The sequence below is a fragment of the Fragaria vesca genome, linkage group LG5 (genome assembly GCF_000184155.1).
Source record: "Fragaria vesca subsp. vesca linkage group LG5, FraVesHawaii_1.0, whole genome shotgun sequence".
NCBI classification, from domain to species: domain Eukaryota; kingdom Viridiplantae; phylum Streptophyta; class Magnoliopsida; order Rosales; family Rosaceae; genus Fragaria; species Fragaria vesca.
This window is the reverse complement of record NC_020495.1, coordinates 11911395-11932693: the sequence shown is the minus strand read 5'-3', so window position 1 is coordinate 11932693 and position 21299 is coordinate 11911395. Positions and strand designations below refer to the sequence as shown.

Sequence of the window (21299 nt, the reverse complement as noted above, 5' to 3'; positions counted from 1 at the left end):
AATTGCACTATTTCGTGAATGGACACACCCTGCGTAATTGCTGCAGAGGCACTTGAATACATACATATATATATACACACACACACACACATGAGAAGCGGACGTCCGCACTTTAAGCCGAGTGCGGACGTCCGCTTCACATCCCAGCTGTGTATATATATATATATACAGAAATTCTCAGGTGCGGACGTCCGCGGTGCGGATTTTCCTCCGTTCACCACCGTACGGCGCCGGCGAGGGCGCACCTCCACCCCAGCGGACTCCAGCAGCTTCCCCGACCACTTTTCATCCCCGGCGAGTCCGCCGAGTTCTAATTTTCCGACCAGATTGACTTTGTTTGAAGTTTTGGGTGATCTGGCCGAAAAATTGGAATTCGGCGGACTCACCGGGGATGGAAAGTGGTCGGGGAAGCTGCTGGAGTCCGCTGGGGTGGAGGCGTTGTACGGTGGCGAACGGAGGGAAATCCGCACCGTAAAACGGTGCGGACGTCCGTAGCTGAAATGGATTGTATATATATATAATACACGCCTACCAAACAATCATTAAGGTATTGTATATGGAGAATTCTGCTGTGTGCCGGAGGGCATACCATGCTTGCAGGAAACACAAGCATAATTTGCAACAAACCACCCCTGCTGGACCCCCTTGCTGCACCTCCCCCTCTTTAGTGATAGGCAAACCCGTATATAATAGCTTAATTAACAAGCTATTTTCAAACTCACTTGGAGCATTTGTTAGGAATCAAAGATTCATTTGCAAGATAATGGATTAACGTTTCGAGTCACTAAAAGCCATAATATCTTTTCTTAAAGCGAGCTTAATAATCTAGTTTTTTTTTTTTTAAAGTATTAACGACAATATCTTCAAATGCCTTCTGGGTCTAGAGACTAATTCGTGTCGAGGGGTCATGTCAAAACGTTTTCTCCCCTAAACCATCAAGAATTAATAAATTAAAATTTAATTACAATTAGCATCGCGAGATTCGAACCTAAATATAAAGGTTCCACGTACACTAAATCTTTTACCAATTCGACCACATGTGATGTTTGCGAGCTTAATAATCTTACGAAACGAATTGTGTGTCTCTTGATTAGCACAGAATCTTCTAGCTAGTTATATCAAACAACATACCTTAGTTGGACCATTTGTTAGAGTTTACTAAATACCGGTGGGAGTTAGTGAATCACTTACATGAATTCATTCTCATTTTCCTTTACATTTATGTTTATTTATACAGTACGTACTGACAACAAAATTTGAACTGGTAAATACATTTTAATTTCAAAACACATGCTCCAGAATCTACAGTATCTTTTTTGCAAGCCCATTAGCTACCGGCCAGATATTCAATATATCTTATTTCACAAGACAACAGCTAAATTATATTGTTACCCATATGGCTTGTGTCTGTTGCCATATCTGGAATTCTGATGACAGCGAGAGTGATCGATATCGAGAGCTCTGCCATATGGGAATCAAATTTGTCAACCAACACTAGTGCTGGTCGGCAAATTTGATTCCATTAAATCTCTATCAGAATTATCATCGCAGGTCGGGATATATATACATAGCCACCGATTCATTTCGATCGGCCTCTGGAGTTGATCTTGATGATTAAAGGTCACGGTCGACCTAAATTAGTACGTGACGTAGGTGTGGATCGATCTGGACGAACTTGATAAAGGGATGAAAACCCTGAAACGAGTTTTTGATCAAAATAAAGAACCAGATCTTCCACCTAACTTGATAGATAGTTAGATACAGACTTGTTCTTCTCTGTACTTTTTTTTTTATATACGAAAAGCAAAATTGCAGAGTGAAGGGCCTGTCCAGTAACACGTTTTTTAAAATAATTTTTAAAAAATGATTTTTAAAAATAAAAATGAGAAAATGAGATTGTTATTTTCTACTTTAAAAAATGAATTCGGTAATTTATTGTGAAAATTATATTTTATATTCTAAACTCGAAAAATAAAAAGTGAAAAATTTGATGTTTTCAGTTTTTCTTTATAAAAGTTGAAAATATTTCATTTTTCATTTTCAACGTTCTCAGAAATATTTCATCAAACACATTTTGATGTCATTTTCTTTTTCAAAAATGAAATTTTCAACGTTCTCATAAATATTTCACCAAACACATTTTCATGTCATTTTCGTTTTCAAAAATGAAAATATAAGCATGAAAACATTACCGAATGCCACCGAAACCTCTAGGACAATATGAATTCAGATTTACGAGAAAAACAAGCTTTTAAAAGAAAAATAAGTTTTTAAAAGAAAAATAAGTCTCATCATAGTTGATCGATACACATGTTTTATGAATGCTAAGTCGCCAGGCTGTTGAAAAATAAATTTATTCTCTGTTGAATTTTATTTATCCATTGTATTATCCTCAATTTTGATCATAAAGTTTTAGTTCAGAGACCTAATTTGTAATGTATGCATCGTTTTAATTATTCTCAATTACCTATGTACGTCGGTGCTTAGTCCCTAAAAATGCTCCAAATTTTGAACATTGACCTTCTTCATAGGTGACACGCTTCGTTAAACAATTAACATTTATTTCTCTACATATATTATATCACTTTCTCTTGTCCTTTCTTACTCATTTTAAATCGATGACATTCACCATATTTGTTATATCAACTAACATTCATGTACCTTTTATTATTTCTTAATTCAAAGATATGCGTAGGTAGTATTCCAATCCAGACGTCTCATGCTCTCCAATTAAATACAATTCAAGTGAGCTGCCCTAGGCGCCTCGTTTTGTTTTTCTCTCAAAAGAAAAAAAGAAAAGAAATTCTTCATCAGAATCCCCCGCCCCATTTTTGCCCCTCGATGCAAAAATTCAAAGGTTCAAACATAAAAAGACCACAAAAGGAAAGACGCGTGGACCAAGACTCAAACCTCACCCACCGACCCGGCCCAATATTTCTGGAAAGAGTAATTTCCAAAACCAAAACAGAATAAGAAGAAGCACAAGCAGCCGCAGCCGGCACAGCGCCATACGACGCCCTTCGCCCCCCCAGGCATTATATTCTGGCTGCTGCCCTTCTTGACCGCTTCTTGGTTCTCTCCGCTTTCCCGATGGCGCTTCGTTTCGAGGTCAGGGTTTTGAGCTCCGGCGTAAAATGTTCAGCTTCTCGTATATAGCTTGAATTCGATATACTTTACTTTCATTCCAATCCTCGCAGTTAGTTTTTTTCGTAGTGATATGAATTCATGAATTCTAGTGTCGTTTTTTTCTTGAATTTGTAGCAGCTCTAAGTTTACTTATTTTACTGATTGTAGTAATATGCTGTTTTCCTTTCGGCGTAATTAGTCATCATGAATGCTGTGTTTTAGTATGAACATTGTGTTTATAAAGGAAGTCTCTTGAAGGATGTCAATTTTAGAGAGACCGTAAAAATCAAAATTTAAAATGTGAATAGAAAATTCGCGAGTGTGGATTGTATATAATGTGGACTATATAAGCATGCGTTTTTGTTTGTAGATGTTTACTGAACTTGGAACTTGGTTTGTTGTTTTGTGACTTAAGGTTTTGGCGAGGTTTAATCGCGCTCGCGCAGCTCAACTGACGCTCCCTCACTTTGTATGCCAGACTCCTCTTTTTATGCCTGTTGGGACACAAGGTTGGTGTTTGTTTAGCAGACTGATATTTGGTTAGCAAGAAGACTTGTATGTATTTTCCTGGTTTTTTACATGCTAGGTAGACCGCGATATTGTTACTAGATTGGTTGTTTATGTCTATATCCTTTTCATTTTTTTCACTAAGTTGTGATGTTCATATCGACTTCCTTTTATGGTTACACTCTTGTTCAGTCATTGATAAGAGTATAGGACATAACAGTATATGCGTCTACACAAATCTTTTACTTAAAGATTTGTGCCAGCATGTGTGCTAAGTTTCTAGTTTATTTGTATTGAGAAACTTGTCCTGGTTAAAACTTGAAATACATGTTCATGAGCATACGTGCAATTGTATTTAGGAATCAATGATATGGATAAGGTTTTATTGTTTCAGGAACTATAAAGGGGTTGGCAACTGACCAACTTGAGGAGATTGGTTGCCAAATAATTCTAGGGAATACATATCATTTGGCACTTCGTCCTACCTCTGAGCTTATTGACGACATGGGAGGCCTCCACAAATTTATGAACTGGCCAAGAGCGATGCTTACCGATTCTGGTGGCTTTCAGATGGTTGTTTTCCCGTTATTGCATGTGTCTATTAATCATCATTTCAGATGATGTGATTATTGCTTGAGTACGCTGCTTTTCAGTATTTTTGTACTTTGACCATTATACAGTTGATGAAACTATTTATGACCCACATCCAACAATTTTTTTTCGTCCTAAATAAATTCCTCCAAGTCCCCTTAAGTTTCTTAACGTTTTATTGTACAGGCTTTTTGGTATAGACATCTTTACTAGGTGTATAGTACTGTATGTTATACAATTAGCTTTCATCTGTTAAAAATGTCATGTTCGCCACGTATTGGACTCTAGATTTCTTGATACTTTTATTAGTTCCATTGACAAACTCATAATATGCTTGCATTTGTTTTTCTCCGCTACTCTTAATGCTATTTTCATGGAATCATGTGTTTTGTTATATCTTACATTTAATTTTTCTTCTGCATTCAGGTATCCTTATTGCATTTAGCTGACATCACTGAGAAGGGTGTAACATTTCAGGTAATATTCTCTTTTGATACTGCATATTTTAGTTCAGGTGTTTTTGAACCATTACTGTGTTTTTGTGCGGCTCATGTTGAGCTGTTGCTGGTCGCCTGCTGACGCTCTAGCGAGGTCGTAGATTTTTGTAACGAACAACGCTAGTGGCGTTGTAGATTAACAAACAAGTGATTTCCAATATTCTTCTTTTATGTACAATAGTTTTGTTATTTGATCATATTATTTTGTCCATTAACTCATTATTTTTACATTTGACAATTTGGTAATTGTTTTAAAAATTTTGTGAAATGTCTTGCATCAAACCTTTTAAGAAAATCTTTCTTCTTTTCATCGTGTGTTGGCAAAGCATAGATGGGTTATGCTACAAAAGTGAAGCTTTAATGCTGAATTACTTTCAAGTTCTACTTCAGTGATTTGTGCTGCTTTTGTGGATGTCATTAATTTGGTTTGTCCTTAACTGGATTAATTTTCATATCAGTCACCGGTCGATGGAAAGCCAATGCTCTTGACACCTGAGGAATCAATTCAAATCCAAGTAGGTGCTCTTAATTCGTTTTGTTAATAATCTGTGTAAATTTGGATTTAATCTTACCAAAAATTATTGGTATGCTCCGAAGTACTGCAATCGTAACATAAATCAAAGCAACAAGATATGGTATCCAGTATTCTTACTGTGCCTCTCTCTATGTTCTCCGATGCACATTCAATGATCTATACAGAACAGAATCGGAGCAGATATTATAATGGCCCTTGATGATGTAGTGAAAACCACCATCACTGGTCCAAGAATCGAGGAGGCCATGTATCGTACTCTACGATGGATTGACAGATGTATAGCAGGTAATCACATACTGCAGTGATTACCTCTTATGCTTCTTGTACACATACTCTTTAACAGCATACAGGAAGGTTATTAGATGTATCTATATGTACTGTCATATATCTGTCATAAGTGCTTAGGGTACCTAGAAAATCTTCCTCATGCATAAAAGCTTAAGCAACTTTGCTAATGCAATGTTTGTTTAGTTAGGTGAAAACTCTGTATTAAAGGAACAATATTGTGGTTAATTAGTGGGTTTCTAACATTTACAATATCATGTCTAGGTTGGTATCTCTTGTAGATTCATGCTATTTGTAGTGTTTGCATGTGTATTTAACAAGTATAGTTCAGGTAGGCCTATTAACTATTTAATCGACATCCATCCTTGTGATATTTTTATATTATTGATCTCCATTATGTAACATCGTTCTTAGCTGCATAGCTTTTGGTTACAGCTCATACAAGACCAAATGAACAGAACTTATTTGGTATTGTTCAAGGTGGCTTAGATCCTGTACTGAGGTGAGTTTAATTGAAACTGTAATCTGCATGAGTTGCTTTGATCTTTTTATGCATTTTGTAATTATTCTTCTATTCCTGATACTGATATACTTCTTCAATACATTTACTTATGCCATAAACGTATATCTTATGGGATCAGGGATATATGCGTCAGAGGCTTGGTAGAAAGGAATTTGCCTGGGTATGTATACTGAATCTTTCTAATAATATTAGCAACACATCTGATATATAAGTTGAAGCATAATTCATTATTAAGTGCATCCGAAACACATACATTTTGCATACTTAATGATAGTATCATTGGTTGAGATAATGCTATATATGGTTCTCAAGTTTGGAAAAATGTCATGTCCTCTGATCTTTTCTTCATACACTGCAGGATACGGAACCTGTTTCCTAATAATAATCAAGGGGATTTGGGAACTTTCAATTGGAAAATCAAAATTTGTTCTCACGATTTTTTCTTTGATCTTCTTTGCAGTTAATGTGTTATCATCAATCTATAACATGCATTCCTATACTGATGTCTATCCTAAATGCTGTTGTCAGTCAAATTGCCTTTTGTATTGTCATAATTCACTATGTAACACTGTGCATGCACTTCAGTTTTACATCGGTGGTATTAGTAATTTCTGATCATGTAAACTTGATATTTACTTGTGTTGCAGCTATGCCATAGGCGGTCTTGCTGGTGGCGAAAGTAAGGATTCATTTTGGCGTGTTGTTGCTCAGTGCACTGCTGCACTGCCTGAGGACAAGCCGCGATATGTTATGGTGCAGTGACTTGTCATTTCAATTGTTGTCCTTAAAGAGTTGTTTCTTCTTTTTATTTTGCTCCAGTCATGATAGTTTCTTGTACTTCTTTTCAGGGAGTTGGTTATCCATTGGATATTGTAGTTTGCAGTGCTTTAGGTGCCGACATGTATGATTGCGTTTATCCAACACGTACTGCTCGCTTTGGCACAGCTTTGATACCTGAGGTAATAACTTCTGAAATATGATCAACACCTTAACATCTTTATTGGTGAATGTATGCATGTAGGCAGGTAGTTAAACTGTAACTAGTTAACATAAGTAGTTAATCAGGATTTGTGCACTTGGGTAGTTGGGTATGCACTTCTACTCTAGACTGTTACAATAAGGAGAATTAATCAGGAACCATTACATCTAGGCAACTGGAAGTAGTTATATCTTATTACAACTGAGGCATTAAATATGCATATAGATAAGCAATGCAGTTGTTCTCTATACCTTTATTATGTTATCTCGTACAAATGCAAAAGCACTCCAAATGTTTTCTTACATGTGGATGTACAAGTCTTGTGATGCTTAAATGCCTTTTCAGGGAGTGCTGAAGCTGAAGCACAAAGCTATGGCTAAGGATACACGCCCTATCGATCCTACATGTGCTTGCATGGTTAGTATAAGTTGACTAGCATTGGTTTGAAATATTAGAGCATATTGATGCATGTATAACTGCTTTATTCTATTTCTACAACTGCAGGTATGCAAGAAATATACTAGAGCTTACATTCATTGCCTAGTTACAAAAGATGCTATGGGATCTCAGCTTCTGTCATATCACAATCTGTATTACATGCTGAAGGTTCAGATATACTGTCTTGTTTATTAATTTCTTTTACTATATTGGTGCTATATTCCCTGTACATAACTAAACCTCTTTCTTTCTTTTCTTCTTTTTTTTGCTGATGCAGCTAAGTAGAGATCTACACTCGTCAATAATCCAAGGAACATTTCCAGAGTATGTTTGCCTCTGCTTTACTGTTCTAACATTAGTTCTTCATTTGTTGTACGATAGAAATCTTCCATTATTTTCTGTATGGCACTGGCACTGTTAAAAAAAAGAAAAAGAAGAAGCATATCTTGTTCTTTCTGCAAACAAGAAGATTAATATATTGAATATGCCTTATCAACTGGACGTCTCACGTGTACTGATTATCTTTGTAGGTTTGTATGCAACTTTCTGCAAACAATGGTATTTCCACCAGAACTGGCCTCTCTCTCTCTCACACACACACACACACACACACACACACACGCACATACCTATGTAAATATCTGTCTCTGTGTGCGTGATTAAATTTCAAAAGAATAGTTGAAAATTCCATATGAGGAACAACAATCATTAGACTCCTTTTGTTTTATACTATATCTTGAAAATGGAAAGGCTTGGCTATTGGCAGCAATGCCATTGACTCCCCGCCATAAACTAGTAAAGTTTCTACAGTACAAATTTTACTGCAGTTAAAAAATCTATGTCCAACCCTACTTTTCAATCAAATTAATATTCATATGAAGAGGACTATAAAAGGAATGTAAAACCTTATATTTTGAGTGAACCAATTGGAGAATCATTGCTGTTCTTGTCTTTCGAATATTTGGGTCTGGCTATTGGTAGCATTATCATAATTAACTCCCAGCATAGCCTTATAGTAAATCTTTTAATTTTACAATATGGTTGCCAAGCTTTTGGATTATACTTGTGCCACAGCCATGTGCTTTTGTTATCTGTATTTCTTTTTCAAGAAGCCACTTGGTGTGATATCTACCACAACTGTTGAAATGTTTCATGTTCTTGTTGTCTTGTAGTTTCCTAAAGGCGATGTCCCGGAATGGGTCTGCAATGCCATGGAGGTTGCGGGCATTGACATCTCTTCCTGTTGTACTCCATTTTCTTCATCCAAAGATTCGGATTAGAAGTGTATACACAACTGAGGTAGTATTATGCAAGTTTTGATGCAAGAGCGGTTATTTTGGGCCAACAACACGGGAAAGGTAGATATTTAACAAATGTAGACCAGGGGAGGGGAAAGCATAAATCATGTTTCCCTTCTGCTGTTTCACTAGAAATCATAGGATAATCTTCTCCAGCAATTTTGTCCCTATCCATTGATTTTAAACTACATTGCAGAAAGAAAAAAGTTGCAGTAGATAGACTGTTGGCAATTCTTTTTGGATTAGGAGATAATTCGATTTTTGTTCATCTTCACTGCTTGTAAGAACAATAGAAAATCAAATGCAGTTAACAACTTTCTCAGCTTGTTCTGAAACATCATTTGCTCATTCTTTATATTTACACACTCACGCGCGCACATATTTCTTTTTCGCACTTCCATTTCATCTGTTACTTGACATACCTTGTTGGACACATAGGGTGGAAATTTACAACACAATAATGGTAGAGAGCTCATTCCAGTTCTAGATTGAGTTAAACTTGCATATTAAGAGATCAAATTCCAGACTAGTTCTAGATACCTATTACTTGAAGTAATCAGGAGTGAAAAGAAATTTTCTGGTATGGAATGCATGGAAAATATGTTGAAATTGGACATCCAAGCATTGTGAATTTGAAAAGGGTACAAGCACTTTGCAATCCTACCCTACTTTTTGTTGTCTTCCTGCCCTCAGTCTTTTCATACTCCTGTCTATATCCTACTCTCTTCAATTTCAACATATTCGGCTATTTCTTTTGCTGACTGACTTCCTTTTGGTGTCCATGTTCCTCTCCCTTTGTTAGTTTTCTTTGTTCCTGCCTCTTTTCAGGCAGAACTTTCCCCCAAAGTATGAAGACTCATTGATTCATCAAAAGAAAATGATTCATGCATGGCTTGGTGGTCCGATTGTTAGACACTACCCTAGTCTACCTCAATATTAACATTCGCAGACACATTCACTGATTCACATACGTGAAGAAATAAGACATGTAGGGTAGAGTATAGTGTCTAAATGCCCTTAATCCAAGATTGAGCACAAGAAACCCCCGCAAGGAACCTATTTCTTTGTTGGATTGTAGGGAAATTTCAACTTTGCAAGGCGACCAAAGTCGAAAGAAACCTTCCAGCTACCTAATTCGTACCAAATGCCCTTCCTGCCGTCCATACCCTTAATTGGATTATAGGTAACTCAAAATTCACGAGTACACGCTCCGCGGATTCACAACATTAGAGTTCATTGCAAAATCCACATCCTATAAGCAGCATTTGCCTCTGGATGAAAATCTCGTCCATTGGCATGTCTAAGCTCTTTGATGCCAATGAGCCTTCGCATCCCAATAGAACCAAGTTAGAACACTACAACTGTAAACAATACTGTACTGCTCTCCTCCCTCTAGTTTTTCACCTATCGACAACTCAGTTTGACAGTAAATTTTCTTCATGTACAATATTGAATTACTGATCACAGAAGTAAATGAGTGCCTAACATGAGAGGCCTGACAAAGCTATCAGTAAAGAGTCACTGTTTCTCTTTCAACTTTGAAGCTCTGATGGGGCTTAATATTCTTGATGGGATTTGAGTTTTGGCATTTCTGCTTGTACAGAGCACCAAATAGGATGGGGATGGATTCCAGGGTTGCTACGTATGTTAAACAGGTCACATCCCCTTGCAGCACTCTTTCTTTCGTATCAGGACCGACTTAAAGCCAAAGTTTTCGTCTTAGTCTTGTGTGTGGAGATCGCATTGTTTTTTTTCTTCAAAGACTATAATAAAAGCAAAATGAAAATGTACGACTTAGGGGTTCTCTAGAAATCCTAGCTCCCACTTAAAAATTTGAAATGACACCACATACTTCATTTCATTGAGAAAAGAAGGGAGTTAAAGATTTGGGAAAAAAATTAGAAAGCTTAATTTTAATGAACCAATATTTACCGAGTGTTGTGTTTGTTGAGAACTTTCGACAAAATCCGTTGAGTGTTGTATCAAAATCTAAAAATATTTTAAATTTTTCAATTTTTTCGATCTCGAAAAATAATAGATTTAAACTAGAGACATCTTTTATGTTTATGGAGGAAGCTTTTCTATCTACTATCTATTGGTTTTAAGTTGGATGTTCTAATTTTCATCTGATTCAACATGTTATCCATGCTACTGTTATTTTGAATCAGATATAGTCATCTATGGCTTACTCTATCCATAGATGAGGGAGCTAAGACATCAATTTGCATTAACAAAAGCTTTGAACAAAGTTCAAAATAAATATCGGATCCATAGTTGGTTACTTGAATTTCAACCAATCTGCTTACGTTATTGAAATAAAATTGTTTTCTTCCATGAAGGATAGACATCTTCACGAACCGTTGAGGTGTGACATGACTTGATAAAAGCAGTAGGACCTATACAATTTAATTGATAGCTTTATGATTTTGTGAAAGTGATATAAAGTTAACATCAATAGTGTAGTGTTATTCTTCAAAAATCAATAGTCGTGTAGTGTTATTGAACCTTCACCTATGGGAGTATTATTTGCATTACAACTAGAAATATGGAAAGCGATGATAAGCGGATCATAATGTCACGTGACATGTCCAATTCACTATTTAGTAAGTTGGAAATAGACATATTTTGAAATATGACTCATGTAGTGTCATAACTATGAATACTCTAATATATACTTTTGTAATTTCGCTATCACATAATTAGTGAATCAAATGTACCACAACATATAACCTTTACCGCGCGAGACCTTCTCATCAATACCACCATCCTAACTTGTTCACAAATTTACAGTTTGATATGATCAGTAATGGAAAATTTTCATTCTTCAAGAAAAGGAAGTTACAGACTTACAGTATAAATTGCCATAACAAATTATGAGTGTAAATGATAGCTTGCGTTCATTTTCTTTGACCTGGAGATGGATTTTCTCAAGGAAACACAATGAATAAATTGACAACACGTGAGGGATGAAAAGCCAAAAATTATTCTGAAATTTTTAAGCATAGGACAAACGTCTTAGAGGTGATATTCCTTCATAAATATATATGCAAATATAAGAAATGAATCAAGCTTCTGAGTAAAAAACATCATCTTCATCAGAAAGAAAATCTAGTGGCAGATTCATCTGGAAATTTAGGAAATGCATACCAACTTACACACCAACACCCTTGGATTTGGTTTTGTGATTCTATTTTGATACATTATATATCGATTCTTGGTGCATTGGAATACAAAAAGAATGAGGTTACATAGGTTTAGTATTATTCATTACTTGCGTAACTAAATTACATGTCACTCTTCAAAAATGTACTGTTCAAGAAAAAAAAAAATGACAGTAAGGAACTAAGAATCAAAGAAGAAAGAAGGAAAATCAGGCCATTGACATTTAAGCTTATCCATACATAAATACTTCTTTTTTTTTTTTTTTTTCCTTATCAGAAAGATAGAACAGTTCTAAATATCAGAGCTTATGTAGTAAACAGTTCTTGTTACAGTAAAGTTGTAAGGTACTGTATGTTTCCCACAGTTTGATTATATAATGATTAACCAGGAGAGAGGGTTGTGTCAATGAGGTATACAATACCTCACACTTTTTGGCTTCTTTGAAGGGCACCCATGTTTTTGAGGAACAAAGAAAGGCAAAGCAGGAGGAACATCTAGCAGTCTAGCACCTCCAAACCATAGTTTTCTAACAAAGGAAAGGCAAGAAAACCTCTAGCTGCTCCAGAAACCATAGTCTCACAAAAGTTTCCTAATTTGGTAATCCTCTTTTGTTTCAACAGCTCAAGTTTGCTTATCTCACCCAGAAAAACTTCCTTAGGGAAACTTCATTTCAAACCTCCCTGAGTTCAAAGTTCAGAAAGATTTGAACTTTGAAGTGAATACAATAAAGGGTACTTGCAGCTTTGAATTATGAAGAGGTTCAGTAGATCAGACTCTTTGGGTACCTTGATCCCTAATTACCCACCAAAAGGTAACTAAAAAAAAAAAACACCTTCTTGTTCAACTTCAACCTTTTCATATCCAAGTTTCTTTATGTTAATGATGGATTTATGATTCAAAACTTCAGTATTGAATATCAAACTAAACTTCAGATGGTCTTTTTTTTTATTCACTATTTGTTGATGCAGAGGAGAAGCATAATACAAGGAACAATGGTGGTTATAGCAAGGAGTTTCAGGCAATGTTGGATTCTTATGACCAAGAAGATTGCGGTGAAGAAATATCAGTGAAGAAAAGGCGCTTAAGCTTACATCAAGTCAAGGCCTTGGAGATAAGCTTTGAAGTTGAAAACAAGCTAGAGCCAGAGAGAAAGGTGAAACTAGCTGAGGAATTAGGCCTGGAACCAAGACAAGTAGCTATTTGGTTCCAAAACCGCAGAGCTCGTTGGAAGACAAAGCAGTTGGAAAGAGATTACAGTGTGCTGAAAGCTGATTATGATGCCTTGAAAGACAATTATGATAGCCTTGAGAGGCAGAACAAAGTTCTAGCTGAAAAGGTACGTCTTAAACTCGAAGTACAATTTTGATTAATGTATCATTTTTCCAGTGGGATCTTTTTGTAATTCGGATTGTTAAACTTGATTGTTATTGTTTTCAGCTGAAAGAGCTAAAAGCAAAGCTGTGTAGAGATAATGCAGAAAGCGATCAGTCTGTTAAAGAAGAATCACCAATTTCAGTGTACAAGAGCAGTGTAATGGAGCAAAGTAGAGACCAGGATTTGAGTGACAATGGTGATAACGCAGGGCTGGATTCGTACAAGGATTTGAAATCCAAAGATGGGTCATCAGATAGTGAATCAAATGGAGCTGTGAAGGAAGAGAGCAATGGCAATGAGTCTTCTATGGGGTACAACGGTCATTCATTGTCTTCGAATTCCATGATGAACTGGTTTCAGCTATCAGATTCTAGGTCAGGTATTAAAGGGAATCATCAAACTCAGTTTGTGAGGATGGAGGAGCAGAGTTTGTTTAGCACAGAAGAGTCCTGCAATTTCTTTTCAGTTGATCAAGCTCCTAGTCTTCACTGGTAGAAGTTAAAACTAGTTTGGATTTTGAGTTTTGATGGTTTAATAAGATTGGTCTTAATTTTGTGACTTAGAAGTCCAGATGAAGCTTTATGGCCATACCATGTTGCTGGTTTAACTTTAGAAATCATAGAATTCAACTGCTAAAAAACGCTAAAAGTGTCTCATTGGGAGTCTGCACCTGTGTTACTATAAAACAAGTAACTACAAACTATGTGCACTATGAAAAAATGACCTAAAGATATGCTTCTGCAGCTCACACTAAATGTAGAGTTTGACAATAGGGTTTTCCAAGCACAAAATTAGCATATAGATTTCTGCCCTTCCACCTTTTCCATATAACCAGTAAGTAATTGCCCTTTTCAACTTTGCAAGTGCTACCACATTGAACATAGGATATAGTACAACAAGTAGGTTTCCGAGTGGCCGCTTTTGTTTTTCAATCGTCTTAAAGATTTTAAAACTGAATCCATTTTGGACCAAAACAAAGAAGTTTCAGTTTAATCATGTAAATTGCTAAATAAGTCCACGTTCATTTTAAAATCAATCCGAATAACTCATTTTTAACCTGTGAAGTTTAATTTTCGGTGATTGATTTTCTTTTACTCACTTATATCTTCTAATCCTAAAAATTTGCTAAATACGTAGACTTCCACTAAATTGTGTCCATGTGGTTGGTGAAAAAGTATATAATGATCCCTAGCTTTACCACATTGAATTGCTTGACTGGTACCACTTCCTAAATGTGGGGGACTACTCACAACATTGACAATCCAATACTCCCATTTGAAGTGTCCTTATTGACTGCATTCAAGTTCTAACTTGCAAACCCTCACATGCCCTTGAGCTCCATTTGTGCAAAAAGCTGTAAATGAGATTGAATGGTAGATTAGATTTTTCCATTCCAGCAAGCTCTAAAAAGACCAGAGCTTCAAAAATCCATGGAGGTGGAGAAGACACCAGTCCCTTTCTTCTTTTCTCTCCTCTTCTCATCTTTAGGTGGGAAAGAGACAGACCAAAAAGCTGCCAAGACTCTGTAGCTCCAAGCTCTCCCTCAATGTCACTCTCATTGTCACAAAGTGGGTTCCATAGTGTCATCCATCTTTGACTGTTAATGCCCTAAGGGAATCTAGCCAAGCTTCTTCTTACTGTGTTTGGCAAAAGTGGGAATCCCTATGGGAAAGAAAATAACCAATTCTTACTCATACAATTAAAGGGTCAGTTGCATATTAATGGGGTTAACTATGTTCCGTACACTGACTATGAAATGTATTCTATTTTACACCTTGCAACAAAATGATCCATTACCCCATATGTCATAAGTTATTTTTATTAGGATTGGCATCTAGTTCCATTTTAATCTATGACGCGAGACAACTCTCACTAAGAAACTCGATTTTATGATTATAATCTATTTAACTAATTAACAATAATTTTGATCAAGTATTTAGTTCAAATAAGCCTAATTTGGCTCAGTACTATTTGATTTAATGCCATAATCTCTCGTTTGAGTTGTTTACTTAATAAGAAAAAAAACCTAATTTGTAACTGTACATTTCATAACTTTTGGTGCAACCGCTCAATATTCAAAGATTATCAAATGTAATTGATCCACTTATGAAATAGCCTAATAATTTTAATTTACATGTACTGAACATTAGTGGTCTTTGAGGCTTTTTATCTTTAGTTTTTGTGTTGTACATGCAAGTCTTTTCATGTCAAATTTAAGAAGAATTTTAATGTTGGCAGGAAATGCAACTAGCCTCCAAAATCTTTCATTTAGAACTAGATTTTATCAGATATACTTTGTGAAGTAGGATAAAACATAAAAGCTCATATGTCATGAACTCATCATTATAAGCTTCTGTCTCCAACTATCCATGAGCTTAAATTCAAAGTCTATAACAGCTACATACAAAACTGCTTAGACAGAGAATTTGTCTTCAAAGACAGCCTAAATCCTAGGGCTGGCTGTTCTCTAGAAACAAAATGAACCAGCGCTGGATTGAAGCCAACTTGATTTGAATTAAGCTCAAAGTTTTCAACTTTTGTCTCACAAGTCATATTCGACACATAATCATATATATTAAATAAAGATTGATAAGATAAGAACACATAAATTCGCCCACTACTAGCATTTTCTACTTAATTAATTAGCTCACAGCAGAAAATATCAATTACTTGTCATTCCCTGAGTTTCGACTTCTTACTCATAACATGTTATATGTATTTTCTTAAAACAGATTTCTGAATCATGAATTGGTAACTATTTAGCTCGACATCTTGTTTGGAGCAAAAGAATTGAATCAAAGTAAAGATCTTTTGCCAGAGGCTTGGGGGTAACAAGGTTACAGTGAAACTTTTCCAGCCCTTTGGGGTTAACCCGGAAAAGCCAAGGGCATTTGCTGTGGGGTTGGAAGAGTCCGAAGATGTGACATCGAGTGGAAAAACTGGCAGTTTGTGAAAGAGGTTGATGTTAACCAAACATAAAGAGGTTACTATCAAAGCAAGCAACATTGCTTGGGAATTGGGATCTATGTGGTTCAACTTTGAGAGAGATATATATCCACGAAACCATGAGGGTTGAGCTATGGCCAAGATTCAGGAAGAGAACAAGCATTGTTGTCATCAAGAACTAGTTATCATTTAAGACTTTGCTGCTGGTGAAGCACGTAATTTAGTGTCATTGATTTCACTGCAAGTTTTCTGGTGGCCCTCTGGTTTTCTGTCCTCTCTGAATTAGTGAGGCTGAAGAACAGTATTTGCCCCCTGATTCACAATCACCACAGTTTTGACCTCTGGGGTAGAGTGCCATAGTTCAATTGAGAGATCAATACAAGAAAAATAATTTCATGTTATCTTTTTAGTTTTTACATATAGAACTTCCAACTACTACAAACTCTAGCATTTCACCATAGTGATGCTTCCGGATTTTCAACCGTTAGTAGATTTTTCTAAGTTTAAGAACTTTAAACATTCAATACTCTGAAATATAGTAAAATTTTAACAGGATCCGAATTTTCTGTTTGGATTTAAGTTGCTTCAATTTGCTTGGATATCTTATAACAATTAGATGGAGTAAGAATAACATAAGGATGACATGATGATCCTAGATTGTACTCAATCTAATTGTTAAAAATCATCTAAGCAAATCCAGACAACATAAATCCAAGTAGATAAGCCAAATTTATTTTAACGAGGCTACACAATTATAATGATACCATATAAAATTATAAATAACTCGATCTCCAACTCATCTTTCAGACCAAAAAAAAAAAAAACTCGATCTCCAACTCGAAACTAATTTGCAACTGATAAAGTGAGTAGAGATTTCAAACAAGACTTTCATAGCTAAAGGCCCAAAACAAAAGACAAAGAAGACCTCTAGCCGGGTTATGGGCCTTTCCCCCAGTTTCTTCTCTATTTGGTTCTCTCTGGTTTTCCCAAATAGTTCAAAAGCCCTAAACCTCGGGAGTCACCTTTCTCACCCAGTCGCCTCAGGTACCATCTTCTCTTCCTCATCTGGGTTTTTTGGCCTTTCGTATAAATCTCTGATTTGATTTGTTAAATTCATGAAATTGAAATTTATGGTGAACTTGCTTCTCATTTCGTTTATTGGGTATTGAAATTTGCTGATTCTGTGATTCTAGTTGTTCATCGTCTTGATTTCTGGTTCTAAAGTTTCAAACTTTACTTGTTCTCTTCAGATTATGAAGGGTTCTATGTCTGCAATAGAATGATAAATAATCACTGAGCGATTTGAACTTGATTACAATAAAAAAGAAAACAAGGACTTTGGTTTTGGGGTGCTGTTAGTTGTCAAATGTGTAATCTTTTTGCTGCATTTGTGTTGGAGGGAAAAAGACTGGTCATTAGTATGATTAGTTTGTTTGTTTATGTTTCAAGATATATCACTTCATTTCGCTTCGTTTAATTGCATTTGTCAATGTCTAGCAATACCAATTGCTATCGACCCACCACTAACGGTGTTTCCTTTGTTATTACCACAAGTCACCGCAATGTTGTTTCACACAAGCCTTTTGCTCCTAGGTTTAACCTATACATCTGTTATTAAGCTACCCCAAGCTTGGTATTTTTCTAGTTTAGTTAAATAAATTGTTGGTCATATGAGATTCTATTTCTTTCTGCTCAGTTTTTTTATAGAATACTAGGATTAGATCAGTATTTGGAGGGGTGAGTTTTAAGTCAAGCTGCATTTGATGAGGAAGTAGCCTCTTGTCTAGAGAAGATTTACTCTATTTAAAATTTTCTTTCAAATTCTCAATTTTTTGTGTATAAATTTGCTTAACTCATATGTGTTAACCATGTTGTAGTTTAATATATTGTGAGGGAAAAGCGAGAGAAAATGCCACTCGGGCTAATAATGGGGTTAGGAAGGGCATTTCGACGAAAGCGAACGGCATCCCTTGACATTCTTTCTCCCAAACGAGCCCCAAGGAATTTTTACAAGGGGAAGAACTGCAAGCCCACTGGTTTCCACACCCGAAAAGGTTTGCTATGTTTCCATTCTGACAATGCTCATATTTACTTTTCCAAGGATAAATGTTTACCACTTGATATGTCCCCTAAATTGCTCAAAATTTTGCAGGAGGATACGTTGTGGTGCAGGACAAACTACCCAACTATGTAGTCCCTGATTTAACTGACTTCAAGGTGGGTATATATCTTTCCTTTCGTTCCGAATCATATTAGGAGTATGCATTTTTTAAATCTATAAATTAGACCTTAATGCAATATGCAGCCCTGCTAAAACCCATACTCCCAACTATTCTTTAAAAGAGACATTCGACTCTGAAAGCAGTTAACTACTCCTGAATCATACAACTATGTACATACATGTAGTATTGTAGTTCTAAATCACTGTTTCCATTGTTCGATGCAGCTCAAACCATATGTATCTCAGTGCCCCAAAGAGGTCAAGGCTGCAGAGTCAGCCGGAGCAACTAAATAAGCAAATGAGTGGCAGGTATCTAATCTTTCCTTTAATGTTGTAATAGAAAAGTAGGCTAGTCATGTTCATAGATTTTGTTTTGTTTTTATTTTTGATCTGAAGTGTACAAGACTAGTGGGTCTGTTCAATGTACACATGCTTGCTTGGAGTTGTGAGTCTTCACACTATTCAAGTAATAAGTTCCCTTGGTTTACGCATTGCTCGACGTTTGTTCAATTAGGAGATATCTGGACTCATTTGTACTGTAAATTGCTTAGTTGTTTTTTTTTTGCTCTTAGCAAATCCCTGATAGTAGCAGAATGTTTGTTCTGGATATTATAGCTTGCTATTCCCTTCTGGTCCTGGTTGAAGCTGTAGTGTACTGTATAAGCTGTAGTGTACTGCATTTGATTTGGGAAAGTCTGAATTTTCAGGAAGTTAACCTATGGAATGCGAGATGATCAATTTTAAGGCCTTGCTAGGTTCCAAATGGTGGTCTGTCATTGCATATGAGATTCTATTTTCATGTCTTAAATAACCCTTGGTCTTGAAATCAGTATATTGGCTGAAGATGTAGATTCAGACTATGATTTGCAAAATGATATATGTGCACAATTCTCCTGACTATGACTAAGTGAATATAGAAATTCAAGAGAAGTCTTAAAGACACTGGCGTTGGCTCTGATTAGATATCGTTGGTTGTCATTGTTAATTTAATTCGGTTGTGAAGTCTAAATTACTTTTATCAAATTGAATTTGATCGATGGTGCTGAGGAAGTTCATATTAAGATCTATAGCAAGCTCTTATTAAAGTTATCAGTAAATATAAAACTTCAATCGTTAGATAGGAGAAGATAACAGAGGTCGTCTACTTTCTTTCTTTTTTTTGTTTTTTTTTTTTCCGATTAAGAAACAAACTTGTCGACTTCTCTTACTGCCTTCCCCTAGGACTTAGAATTGGGGAATATCAAACTGTCTTATACTTCAGGAATGGTACACAGAACTATCTGGTCCTGATGTCCAGGTGACACCCTTTTTGGATGACTACTATAGGCTGAAGCTAAATGGGATCAGTATGAATGGTGAGCTTCTCCCAATAAATTCAGCGTTATTCATGCCACCGGCAAGTGACGGCTTCTATATAGATTCAGAAACACTAAACACTAAATAGTCTCATGGCAAAGCTCATAGTGGGAGAAGCTGTTCCTACTGGTGTCCATCACCCATGTAACGTCACTACTGGTATCCAAGCCAAGTTTGTCGTCGACTAGGGTGATATTCTGTTTGGGAGAAACAACTGGAATCAGGCTGATGCCAAAACCCTGGGTTTGGGCAATGGCTGAAGCCATGAGCATAAAAAGGACGATTGGCAGAATGATGCATCTGGACATGATTGGTTTAATGGTTTTCTATTGCTTTGCATTTGCAATGCGTGGACATGCATATCTATAGCCAGGGTTTCATGGTGTATGGGGAAAAATTGACCTGTTTTAACATGCAAATTACTGCAGATTCATATCCATAATGTATTGAGAGACGTGAGAGTTGAGAGGTTTCTTTTATCGTAGAAGAATCTGAAGGAAGAAACGACAATGTTAATTAAGCTAGTGAGAAGGTGAGCAAACAATTCATTTAGCTAGGAAAACTAATAAATCATGAGGAATGATGATTAATTGTATGTACATCGTTGAGGGAAAGTCGATCATGTTACGCTTCATTTCTCATGAACATCATAAATATACAGCTCAATATATTTCAGTTACAATTTCTATAGAAAAAAATTTAAATTCGAAAATATTTGAAATATCGCTAGTGATAAGAAAATTACGAAACTTAAATTCCAAGTTTCCAACCAATTAAATAGCTTAATAAGGGGAACTGAGCTTATGGGGAACAAGGGCAGTATCCTTTAAACGGATAACTTTCAATTTATACTTTGGACTATTCAATTATGAATTCATTATTGTAGTGATCAGTGATCACATTGTGTATACAATCCAAACCTGCCCGATTGCACCTATTGCAGTTGATAGGCAAAGTTGAGATTGGTGGTTGGGACGGTGGTTCAAGAGTGGGGGTGTTTTGCGCCTTTGTTAGTGGCTTAGGCAACCCTCAAGGGTTTAAACCCTAAACCATGAGGCCCCTTAGATATGTTGGTACGCTCACAAGTCACAACCTGTTGGGTTTTGGATAGGCCTGGCAACGGACCGGGCTCGTATGGGTTCTAATTATGCCGGGCTCTTAACAGGCTAAACCCATTAAAAATTTGTTAATTAATGAGCTTAATCATGCTGAGCCTGACGGGTTTGCGGGTTTTCGTTAGAACCAGTTAAGCCTGTGAAATTTTTTTTTTTTCAAACCCGTTGAACCTGTGAAGATTTTTTTTTATTTATTAATTTTTTTTTAAACACTCAAGAATTCCTTAACACCCGTAATTAGATTATTTTTCTTTTCCAAACTCATTGATGTAAAACTTAAACATGAGTTTACAGTTTCTTACATGTAATAATGTTATGAATTCGGGACTTGGTTAAGTTTTGTATG

The 21299-nt window shown here is 36.1% G+C and overlaps 3 protein-coding genes across 3 annotated transcripts; all 3 read left to right on the top strand.

Moving 5' to 3' along the window:
• Positions 1 to 3077: 3077 nt before the first annotated feature.
• On the top strand, positions 3078 to 9100 carry LOC101304001 (queuine tRNA-ribosyltransferase-like). Its single transcript, XM_004299629.1, has 15 exons — positions 3078 to 3108; positions 3542 to 3635; positions 4028 to 4206; positions 4651 to 4701; positions 5180 to 5236; positions 5421 to 5541; positions 5977 to 6043; positions 6183 to 6224; positions 6712 to 6817; positions 6913 to 7023; positions 7389 to 7460; positions 7548 to 7649; positions 7759 to 7805; positions 8012 to 8039; positions 8654 to 9100. The coding sequence occupies exons 1-15, from the start codon at positions 3091 to 3093 to the stop codon at positions 8759 to 8761; spliced, it is 1203 nt and encodes a 400-aa protein (XP_004299677.1). The 5' UTR covers positions 3078 to 3090; the 3' UTR covers positions 8762 to 9100.
• Positions 9101 to 12448: 3348 nt separating this feature from the next.
• On the top strand, positions 12449 to 13884 carry LOC101303707 (homeobox-leucine zipper protein ATHB-6-like). Its single transcript, XM_004299628.1, has 4 exons — positions 12449 to 12481; positions 12562 to 12752; positions 12910 to 13277; positions 13379 to 13884. Exons 2-4 carry the CDS (start codon positions 12692 to 12694, stop codon positions 13808 to 13810), a joined length of 861 nt encoding a protein of 286 aa, XP_004299676.1. The 5' UTR covers positions 12449 to 12481; positions 12562 to 12691; the 3' UTR covers positions 13811 to 13884.
• Positions 13885 to 17071: 3187 nt separating this feature from the next.
• Positions 17072 to 18975, top strand: LOC101303424 (39S ribosomal protein L41-A, mitochondrial-like). Its single transcript, XM_004299627.1, has 4 exons — positions 17072 to 17305; positions 18139 to 18315; positions 18414 to 18478; positions 18708 to 18975. The coding sequence occupies exons 2-4, from the start codon at positions 18171 to 18173 to the stop codon at positions 18774 to 18776; spliced, it is 279 nt and encodes a 92-aa protein (XP_004299675.1). The 5' UTR covers positions 17072 to 17305; positions 18139 to 18170; the 3' UTR covers positions 18777 to 18975.
• Positions 18976 to 21299: the final 2324 nt, after the last annotated feature.

Bases quoted from the DNA above. Each gene is read 5' to 3' on its own strand.
- LOC101304001 (XM_004299629.1), top strand. The intron at 5,542-5,976 runs GTAATCACATAC...TTTTGGTTACAG, and splicing joins GATTGACAGATGTATAGCAG to CTCATACAAGACCAAATGAA. The intron at 6,044-6,182 runs GTGAGTTTAATT...TTATGGGATCAG, and splicing joins GGCTTAGATCCTGTACTGAG to GGATATATGCGTCAGAGGCT.
- LOC101303707 (XM_004299628.1), top strand. From the start codon at position 12,692: ATGAAGAGGTTCAGTAGATCAGACTCTTTGGGTACCTTGATCCCTAAT. The intron at 12,753-12,909 runs GTAACTAAAAAA...TTGTTGATGCAG, and splicing joins CCCTAATTACCCACCAAAAG to AGGAGAAGCATAATACAAGG. The intron at 13,278-13,378 runs GTACGTCTTAAA...TATTGTTTTCAG, and splicing joins ACAAAGTTCTAGCTGAAAAG to CTGAAAGAGCTAAAAGCAAA.
- LOC101303424 (XM_004299627.1), top strand. From the start codon at position 18,171: ATGCCACTCGGGCTAATAATGGGGTTAGGAAGGGCATTTCGACGAAAG. The intron at 18,316-18,413 runs GTTTGCTATGTT...AAAATTTTGCAG, and splicing joins TGGTTTCCACACCCGAAAAG to GAGGATACGTTGTGGTGCAG. The intron at 18,479-18,707 runs GTGGGTATATAT...TGTTCGATGCAG, and splicing joins CTGATTTAACTGACTTCAAG to CTCAAACCATATGTATCTCA.